This window comes from Mustela putorius, unplaced genomic scaffold, assembly GCF_011764305.1.
Source record: "Mustela putorius furo isolate JIRA1106 unplaced genomic scaffold, ASM1176430v1.1 tig00003909_pilon_pilon_pilon, whole genome shotgun sequence".
Taxonomy (NCBI): Eukaryota; Metazoa; Chordata; class Mammalia; order Carnivora; family Mustelidae; genus Mustela; species Mustela putorius.
The window spans coordinates 40,150,895-40,161,126 of NW_025422057.1; the positions used below are offsets into that span (position 1 = coordinate 40,150,895).

Consider the following 10,232-nt stretch of genomic DNA (forward strand, 5'->3'; position numbering starts at 1 on the left):
CATGCGTGAACATATGTGGGTTGTTAGGTAAATGTGTATATGAATTTGTATGTGTGTTTGTGTGTGTATGAATGTGTATGTATGTGTCTCTGTGTTTAAATGTGTGTATTTATGTATGTTTGAATGTATGTGTGTCTGAGTGATTATGTGTCAGTGTGAGGGTATGTGTGTTTATATATGTATAAATGTCTTTGTGGGGTATGTTTAGATGTTTGTGTGTCTATGTGTGTACAAGTGTTTATAGGTGTGTGTGTGTGTGTGTGTGTGTGTTCTGTGTTTTCGTCCCTGACAATAAACAAGACAGGAAAGTTCCCCATGGGGAAATGAGATCCTGATAAGAAGCCTCTCCTGGGCTCCAGGTGGAGTCTCAGTCTTTGCCATAGGTCACAGAACAGGCCAGTGTCATTGATGAGGTCACAGAATAAAGCCAGCATCCTAGTGACAGCAGGGAGCCCAGCAGCCACTTGGGCTGGGACCAGTGGAGGGCTTCAGCACAGCCCAAGCCATCTTTCACCAAAGAGCTGGAGCACTGAGTCCCCTGGGTGCTGGTGTCCAATCATGAAACGCCACTTCACAGAGCACAGGGTAGAACAGTCACCCGCAGATGGCACCAGTCTCAGCCTGGCCAGCCCGGAGTCTATGGAAGAGGGCACGGAAGTGTGCTGGTCAGGTAGGTCCCAAGAAAGGGTGGAAGGGTGCTGCCAGCTGTGACCCCTGGGAAGGAGGCCCCAGAGGATGAGGAGTGGGCATGGGGTCACCCCTCAGTGCTGTTACAAAAGTGTTGTATTGGCCATAAAAATGGGTGGTGGGTATGCTTGAGGCCATTGTGAGTACTTGAGGGGATTTCAGAAGGTATGAGGATGAAACTGTAAAATGTTCATCATTATATATATTCATGTACATTGGACAAACAGAACTGGCATGTGAATCCCATGATTTCAGAATAAAATAAAGAAGTCCTTTATAATAAATTGAGTAAAGTTAATCTAGAGCATCAATTTGAAGACCACAATGAAGTGACCGTGGGTAGCACCTAAGGATAATACCAGCTCATCAGTCAGCTAAGCTCTTTTTGCCTCAGTTTCCTAATCTGTCAAATGGGAATTACAACAAGGTGATTTCTTTCTTTCTTTTTTTTTTTTTTTTCAATATTAATGGAGTTAAAACATGGCAAAACTCTTAGATGGTGATGGGGTACAGTGAATGTTCAAGGAGAGGGCGAGATGCTCCCTCTGTAAGACGGAGACACGTCACAAATGCCAAAGGGTATTGTGGGGCTGGAAGGCCTTGTCCAAATCATGTCCCATGCATGGTTTTTGAGATTGGTTTGCTTGAGTTTATATTTAAATTTAAATATTCATATTTAAACAGAAATATTATCGGTTTTCAGTACACAATTTGCAGAACTTTGGTAAGTATACATTTGGGTAAGCACCAGCATGATCACGATATGGAATATTTTCACCCCCCCAAAGGCTCCCTAGTGACCATTTGAAATCAGTTACCCTGCATCTGCATCCCATCTACTCACCCACCCCCAGCTCCTGGTAACTCCTGATCTCTCCTCTCTCCCTGTAGTTTTACCTTTTCTGGAATGTCATCTAGGTAGAGTCCTAAACTGTATGGGCTTTCTGTCCCGGGGCTTCCATTTAGCATATGCATTAGAAATTCTTCCACGTTTTGTCAGTATCAGGGGATCATACTTTTTACCAGTGGATAGGCTTGCCTGGTATGGATGTACCACTATTGGTCCATTCACCAGTAGATGGTCTTTGGGGGTTTAGTTGTTTTTGGTGATCTCATTCATACATTGTTTGATCCTCATCATTACCCCACGAGGTAAGCATTGCCATCCCCATCTTAGAAGGAAACAGCCACAGGAGCAGAAGGCACCTGCGCAAGGCCTTGGAGCCTGCGCCCTTTCAGAGTCCTGAAAGGGGGTTTCAGTACTGATCCTTGCAGGGGGCACTGATGAAAATGTCCTTCCACTTGCAGGGGCCATAAAGAGAGAGCAGACATCTCCACGGCCTGGACCAGCCGTTCCCCATGAGGATGACGTCTACTTGGCCAACAAGGCTCGGGCAATGCTAAGCTGGAGCAGCTCTCTGTCCTCCCAGTCCTCCTCCGAGTACCAGTCCTACTCCCAGTACCAGTCTTGTTACTCCTGCGCATACGATGACGAGGATGCCGCCCAGCAGAGCGTGTGCGCCTTCTACACCCACGTGCAGACCGTGCAGGGCGTGGCTGTGGCCTGGGAGACCGAGACGGGCTTCGAGCCTGTCAGCAGGAAACCCCGCATCCATGAAGCTGAGTTCATCAAGAGGCAGAGGAGGAAAGGCTCCTCCTTCGAGATGGCTTCCAACACCGACCTGCGCTGGGAACTGGAAGCCAGCAAGAACAACTGCTGCCCAGAGGAGGATGACCCAGAGCTGCTGGGGTCCCTCGAGTGCTGCCTGCAGGAGCTGCGGGACACCCCAGACTGGCTGGTCACCACGAACTATGGGCTGCGCTGCGTGGCCTGCTGTCGGGTCTTCCCCACGTTGGAGGCTCTGCTCAAGCACGCCCAGTATGGCATCCAGGAGGGCTTCAGCTGCCAGATCTTTTTCGAGGAGATGCTGGAGAGAAGGCGGGCCCGGGGCCAAGTTCAGGAGCAACAGCTGGAGGAGGAGGAACAGAGCCCTTCGGAAGGCAGTGAATGTTCCAGGTCGCATGCCAGGGTGCTTCCCTTGCGGCAGCAGAAGGAGTGAGCTGGAGGTGATGGGCCCAGTCCTGCCCTCACCTCCGGCACCTCGGTTGCTCCTTCCCCTGTCAGCAGGACCGGAACTACAGGTGCCGGGGGATGAAAGCCAGCAGGAGCTAGAACTGGGCGGCCATGACAAGGGAAGGGGAAGATCCCCTCCAAAGGGCACAGCATTTCAACCAGAGTCCATTTCAAACCTGAATCCAAAAACGTGGGCTTCAAATGTTTCTGACCACGGGCACGAGATCTGAAGCCCGCAAGCCTGTGGCTACAGGGATTTCTATTTTTGTTGGTAAATCAAGCAGGTCATGACTCACAGGAGAGCCAACTGCAGATGAAGCGTCAGCCCTATATTTTTCATTGTTAGGAACCCGCCATATGCCCTAGTTATGTCTTATTTTAGTGGGATTAAACTTGAGTAACTCAGAATTTAAGGCCATGTCTAAAGGAGTGAACCATGCTATTAGGTTGGAGCCGCAGGAAGTTGCCATTTCTGTAGGTTACACACCAGCACAGATACCTGGAGACAGGCAGGTTCCCAGAGGTAGAGATGGGGTCTGGGTAAGTCCTGCTAGCTGTGAGTTCACATAGGTCAACCTTATGTTTTAAAATGTTGTTGCAAAATTCGTTTGCACCCTGCTATGTGTCCCCAGCTCAGGGGGCTGCATTCATTCAAGAAAATACATGGAAGGCTCACTGTAGATTAGGCTAATGAAACATACAGCCCAGCCTTCTAGTGAGAGGCAGATAGAATAGGCAATTACAAGGCAAGGGACTGAATCACATAAAATAGGTTTGGTGATCTCAGTGGAGGCCCCCCCCCCCCCCAAAAAAAAACCCTCACATTGGTTGATGAGGAAGGAAGACTTTCCAAAAGAGGCAATGTTCATAAAGGCTTGGAGGACAGGTAGAATTAGTAAGACCAGGCCTTCTCAGTCTTGGTGCTATTGACATTTTGGGATGAATAATTGTCTTTGTGTCAGGGAGGGCTGCCCTCTCCATTGTAGGATGTTGGACAGCATCCCTGGCTTCCACTCACCAGATGCCAGTGGCATCCTCTTCCCTACAATTGTGACAATCAAAAATGTCCTGGATATTAACAAACATTCCCTGGAGGGCAAAATCACTGCTTGGTGGATAATCACTGAGCTGGACGAGAATGTGGATCTTAGAACAGGGAATGGCACAAGATCTTTGGTCAATTGCCAGTGACTCAGTCTGGTTGGAATGCTGGAGACATTTCTCCCCTCATGTGCTCCATAAAGATTTAGTACCTGCTATGTGCCAGACACTGTACTGGGCATGCAAAAAAACTGGTGAATAGGCATGCATGATTTCCTATGGAGCTTATGGCTGGTGGGCAAAAACAGACTCCATATATACATATTTAGAAATAACTATGGAAGTACTCGTTTTATGACCTCCAAGGCCCTCTATGGCCCAACTTTACTAACTTCTCCATCACCATTTTATAGCATTCGCTGTTTCACTCACTGTGCTCCAAGCTCTCATACCTCAGGGCCTTTGCACTTACTCTCTCCTCTAAGTGGAGTGCAAATCCTTCTCTGTCACTCTTTTGGATGACCCCTTGCTCATCTTGGAGGTTTGTTTTGTTACTTTTTCAAAGAGGATTTTCCCAATCATGCTGTCTTAGTGTAGGCCTATTTGCAGATGGTTTTAAAAAGAGAGCATAATCTGGTTCATATTTCAAACTCATTCTGGTTGTATGTGAAATATGGACTGGTACAGTTAAAAGAATAAGTAGGGAGATAGCTTAAGAGGCTCTTGGAGAAGTCCAGACAAGGGACAATGTAATGCTTGCCTAAGGCTTGTCACAAGCCATGAGGGAGTGCATGGATGTATTCAAGGCCTATTTTGGGGACTTGGGGATGGGTGGATGTGGGGTGGGGGAAATGGGTTTGTCAAGGTAGACTTGCAGGTTCCTAGCAGTAGTAAATGGTAGGTGGTGGTACACTACCAGATATGGGAAACTTTAGAGGAAAGTTGGCTGTGTGTGTGTGTGTGAAAGTGCATGTGTGAATGTGTGAGTGTGTGTGTGTGTGTGTGTGTGTGTGTGTATGTATGTACATGAGTACAAGTGTCTGCATGTGGATGTACATGTCGAGGATGGTGGAGGTTGAAGTCAATTAGGACTAGGTCAATTCTAAATGCGAATGACACATCCAAGTACAAATGTTGAGTGGTAAGTGGTGTATGATTTAGAACTCAGAAGATCAGTCTGGATTAGAAACAAATTAGAAAGCTAACAGCACATGATGGTACCATATTTAAAACCACAACAGTGGATGGCTGAGGTTAAGTAGGGAGCTGGGTGGAGTTATACTGAAAGAGTGTGGCCTGAGAAGGAAAGAGAAATGGCATGGGGGCTGCTTTTCTTAGGAGTTTTCTTCAAGGTCAACAAAACTAAGATTATTTCGAGGAGGGATGAGCAGTGTCAAATGTGGGAGAATATGGGAGTGAGCTGAGGATGAGACATTTTTCATTTCATCTGGCATGTGGAGGTTTCTGATGGCTTTGATGGGAGCAGTCTCAGGCTGAGTGGGGCAGAGGCCAGATGAGCACAGGCCAATAGTGGACATGAGGCCAACCACAGGGAACAAGCATAAGACAACTCTGTTGGCAAGTTTTGTTTAAAAGGGGAAGCAACCATGCCTGTAGCTGTACAAAAGGAAATTAAAAAGATGAAGATAGGGAAGGGAGCAAGTTTACATGCTAATGAGAATGAATCAGTAGAAAGGAGGAGACAGAATGCAAGAAAAATGGGGAAATCCTAGAACAGTGAAACAGGTGAGAGAGGGCTGCATCCTGAATAGATATCAAGAAATGTGCCCTTGACAAGGACATTATTGTGTTCTCTGTTGCACTCATATGGACAGTAAGGTCAAGTAGGACTTAGGAGACAAAATTATAAAACTTGAATTCCCACACTTTCCCCCAAACCTACAAAGAACACTTGAGGAATTGTAAGCAAGTCAGGTTTGCATTTGCAAAAGATTACTCTGGTGAGCAGGGTTGTTGAGTGTGAATGAGAGGGAGCATTGCTGGCAAAAAGGAGTGCAGTTACAAAGTATTGAAGACAGGATGAGTTTGAGATATTCGAGAGATGGAAATGGTAGATTTGGCTAGTGTTTGATGAGGGTGGTGAGAAGAAGTTATCTAGAATGACTTCCAAATTTTTCAACTGAGTGGCTGGAGAATGTTGGGGCCATTTCTAGATAATGGAATAGCAAAGGAGAAGATTTGCTGGAATACTGCTGAATCCACTTTTGAATAAGCTCAGCTTATGATAGAAACATCCAGAGGGGAGTTAGAAGGAGCTGGAGCTTGGAAGAGTATTACTTGGGTTGGCAATTGCAGTCATCTACGTATATGTAATTAGCTAAGAACATGATGCCTTATGTGGGTCTCATGTGGGATGCATTTTCTCAACCTCAGTGGAACAGGAAGTCATGAGATCATCTTAGAATGGACATCAGCCCCATTGAGGATGTTATCACCAATTTTAAGATGCCACAGATTCACAGACTTTCTAAATTATGAAAGGAGCTGGAGGAGCTTTGAAAGGATAAAGGGATAGGACAATGGCCCAACTTTGTCACGTTCTTCTTAGAAGGGCTATTTGGTGTTTGACGGAGGCTCAGTAGGCAGGTAGAAGCCAGAAATAATAGAGCACTAGTGAGAACATTTCAATTTAGAAATCAGTGTGTGAAGAAAAATGAGGGATGGCATCTATGGTCTGGAATTTCAGCCTTTAAGACAAGTGTAGCCTTGATATTTTAAGGGTCAAGCATCATTCTAAAAACCCTGTAAATATTAAGTCATGTAATGCTCTCCACAATCTAATGAGGTGAGTACTATGATTAGTTTGATAGGTGAGTAGACAAAGATCTTGCCAAGGCTGTACAGCTGGTATACAGCAGACTCAGGTTTCACCCCTAGGCAGTGTGGTTTCAGAGCCTGTGCTGTAACCATCACATGAAGAAAATTTTAATGTAAAGACAGATGCAAGGTATTTAGAAAAGCAAACATGTCAACTCCACAGGTTGTATTTTCTTTAGATTAAGTAGCAGCAGCTGGAGATCAGGAGAAAATGATGGGCGTTCAGAATAAATGAAAGATGACAGAAACCTTGGGTAAGCAAACTTTTAATGTAGAGAATAACTTAAGCTGACACGTATGGGGGAGGAAAGGATAAAATTACTCTTAAATAGTCACTTGTTCTTAAAGTATAGCTTAAACTCAGCTGAGTTCAGTATTCATTTGTGGTTTAAACTCATCACTTTGTAAAAACCTGGGACTGCCACCAAATAAGGTAAGTATCAGGGTGGGTAAGGAGAACTCCTCCAGGGGATTCAAGGGACCTCAAACATTTTAAATGTTTAACCACTTTAGACCTTTTGTTTTCCCAAACCATAAAAAAAGATGCAACTCATTTTATAACACTTATGGAAACCTGGTAACAATGCCTGACAAAGACGGCACTAAAACAGTGAATACATCAATATCATTTGTAAACAACAAAATAATAGCTAATAGAGTTTTTTCAACCAGGATGCCAAGATAATTCAATGGGGGAAAGAATAATCTTTTCAGAAAATAGTGCTGGGACCACTGGATATCTATATGCAAAAAAGTGAAGTTGGGTCCCTACCTCACACCGTATGTAAACATTAAAATGAAAAAGACCTAAATGTAGCAGTTAAAACTATAAAGCTCTTACAGGAAGACAAAGGTATAAATTTCTACAATGTTGGGTCAGGCAATAGTCTCTTAGATATGAGACCAAAGCACAAGGAAACAGAAAAATATAAATTTTTATTTAATATCCTGGAAATTAAAGTCAATAAAAACATGAAACATAAATAAGGGACAAAAAATCTCCATTTTTGGAAGAAGACAATATAGTTACCTTGTAAGTGCAAATGAATTAACTTGAGATCATTAAAGGTAAAGGGCTGAGACACAAAGTGGATATCGAAAGCTTTCTTGTGAATTAGGTGTGGCTAATTAGGAAATAACATAGACAATGCTCCATTCACTAGATAGGCAGATATTAATGTTAAGTGTTGTGAAATGTCAATGTGATTACCTCTAGTTGATAATTATTGATAAATTTTGTTTTCTCTGTAATGCACATTTTTTTTTAAGGTTTTCTAGATGGGGAAGTGTGGCTTTTGTAGTAAAAGGAAACATTTAATCATTTAAATTAAATGTGATTGAATTTAAATGTAATTAAAAAAATTGCTTCAGGTGAGAAGTGACCTTGGGGGCCTCCCCGTTCACATTTGTGGTCTACAAGCTTGAAGAACCCCAACTTCTAACATCACACTCCTTGGTCCTTGCAAATGACATTAGCTTTCATTCTAAGACTAATTTGTAATGGAGAAGGACCCAGCCAACTCCCTGAGTTATGTTACAAAGCTCTTTTTTGGGTATGTCCTTATGACTTATGGCAGTTGATGAAAGCTCTGAGTGAGAGGGAGATCTTGAAAGAGAACCAGGGTGGGAGCTCAGTTGAAGGAAGGAGTAAACAGTGAAGCTGGGAAAGGAATCAAGGGCCCTACAAACAGGGCCCTGAAGGGAGACCCAAAGGCTGTGCAAGAGGACAAAGGGAAAAAGAAGTTGGGGAAGGGAGACAAAAGAGTAGAGAAAGAGGAATGGCAGATATTAAGGAATACATTGACTGTGGAATGTGACATCACAAAGGGGGTCCAGGTCAGAGGCTGGTGGAAAAGGATGGAGGTCCCATCAAAGATGGCACTGAGGTGCTCAGTGATGGATGCTATTATGGGCTGAATTGTGTACCACCCATTTTCATGTGTTGAAGTCCTAACCCCCAGAATCTCATGATGTGACCTTATTTGGAGATAAGGTCTTTAAGGAGGTAATTACAGTAAAATAAAGTTACAAGTGTGGGTTCTAATCCAATCTGACTGCTGTCTTTTAAAAAGAGTAGATTAAAACACAGATGTAAGAGCATGTGAGGAAGACACAGGGAGAAGATGGTCATCTAGAAGCCAAGCAGAGAGTTTCAGAAATACTGGTCCTACAGGCACTTTGATCTCAGACTTCTGGCCTCCAGAATTTTAAGAAAAGTAGTATATTGTTAGGCAGACCTAGGAAATAATTCAGATGCTGATGAGGAGGAATTAGAGACAGGAAGGCAGAAGCCAGAAAAGTCCATGTTTCCAGCGGGGAGCCTTCTGCGTCCCAGGTCCTTAGAAGAGCAAGCACAGAATGCGTGGTTAATCAAGGTTTATTGATTTAAATGCCCAGAAAGGCATAAATACATTTGGGAAAAAACCAGTTGACTTTGGACAAACACAGAGTGTCCTACCAGTCCCTAGGACTCTGAGGGCTTTGGGCATCTGTCAGAGGGTTTGGCTGAATGAATCTGGTGCATGAGTGCACAGTGGTGTGGGAATTAAGAGAGCCCAGTGTGTTTTCTCTGATTTTCTTCTATGCCTCTAATGTTTCCCCACCCAGTGTAATGGAGCTGAGGCCCCACCAGCAGATGGGCTGGGCACAGGGAAAATGGGGTCTTGGGTGTGCTGAGCTGTAGGGAAGATGGAATAAGCAGTTTATGAAAATACTATATCTAGAGCTCAGGAGCCAGACTCTGTGTGTCCATGCACACATGCGTGTGGGTATGAGCTTGTGAGTGTGTGAGCCTGTGGTGCATGCCACTCAGCCCTGGGCCCTGCTGTACTGGGCTCGGAGCAGAGCACAAGGACCTGGAGAGAAGGTCAGGGGACAGGGTGGGATGGAAACCATGAACATTAGGTTCTGTCAGCCTTCCTGACGCGCCTCCCATTGCTCACCCAGCACCGCAGACTGAGCTGCCTTTGGTCTTAGGAGAAGGGAGTGAGAATGCCCCATTGCAGTGTTTTCTCCAACTTGAGTAGTTTCCTTGCAAAGCACAGAACCTTCTTACACATCCGTGTTGGCTTAAATTATGACCGCTGAAAAAATTCACTCATGTAAACATTCAGATTGATAGTTGTTTACAAGTATAAAATAAGCATGCATTTATAAATTAAATACAGTGACAACAGCCATAAAAACTCAAACTAACAGCACTGATTTTATGTGACTGTTGAGCTGAGTGTTTGTAAAATCCACTTGCCTATGGGACTCAATGGGAGGCTGACTCCTCTGTGGGAGACGGGTTCTCACTGTCATGGGCAGAGATGACACGGTCTCCCAGTGTGGACACTATGGATACATAAACTCATCCACTTGAGGTGGTCCTGATTGCCAGCCTAATGCGAACTAGGGCATAAGACTCGTGTGCCACCTGGGGTTTATAAGGTACCCAGATTATCCACATGCTTTAAAATTTTTTTATAGATCTTCCTAAAGTTTCAAGAATTCAATGACAGTAAAAGCCCTGGGGTTGCTCATGTTTTTCCCAGGAGAAAAACCAGAGAGCACTCATGTAGAATGTCCTTCATTCCATAGACATTCACCG

General features: G+C 44.4%; 1 protein-coding gene across 1 annotated transcript; it reads left to right on the plus strand.

The window, feature by feature from the left end:
* The first annotated feature begins 441 nt into the window (after nucleotides 1-441).
* Nucleotides 442-3,194, plus strand: FAM170B (family with sequence similarity 170 member B). Its single transcript, XM_004765847.3, has 2 exons — nucleotides 442-670; nucleotides 1,996-3,194. Exons 1-2 carry the CDS (start codon nucleotides 559-561, stop codon nucleotides 2,745-2,747), a joined length of 864 nt encoding a protein of 287 aa, XP_004765904.2. The 5' UTR covers nucleotides 442-558; the 3' UTR covers nucleotides 2,748-3,194.
* Nucleotides 3,195-10,232: the final 7,038 nt, after the last annotated feature.

Bases quoted from the DNA above. Each gene is read 5' to 3' on its own strand.
- FAM170B (XM_004765847.3), top strand. From the start codon at position 559: ATGAAACGCCACTTCACAGAGCACAGGGTAGAACAGTCACCCGCAGAT. The intron at 671-1,995 runs GTAGGTCCCAAG...TTCCACTTGCAG, and splicing joins CACGGAAGTGTGCTGGTCAG to GGGCCATAAAGAGAGAGCAG.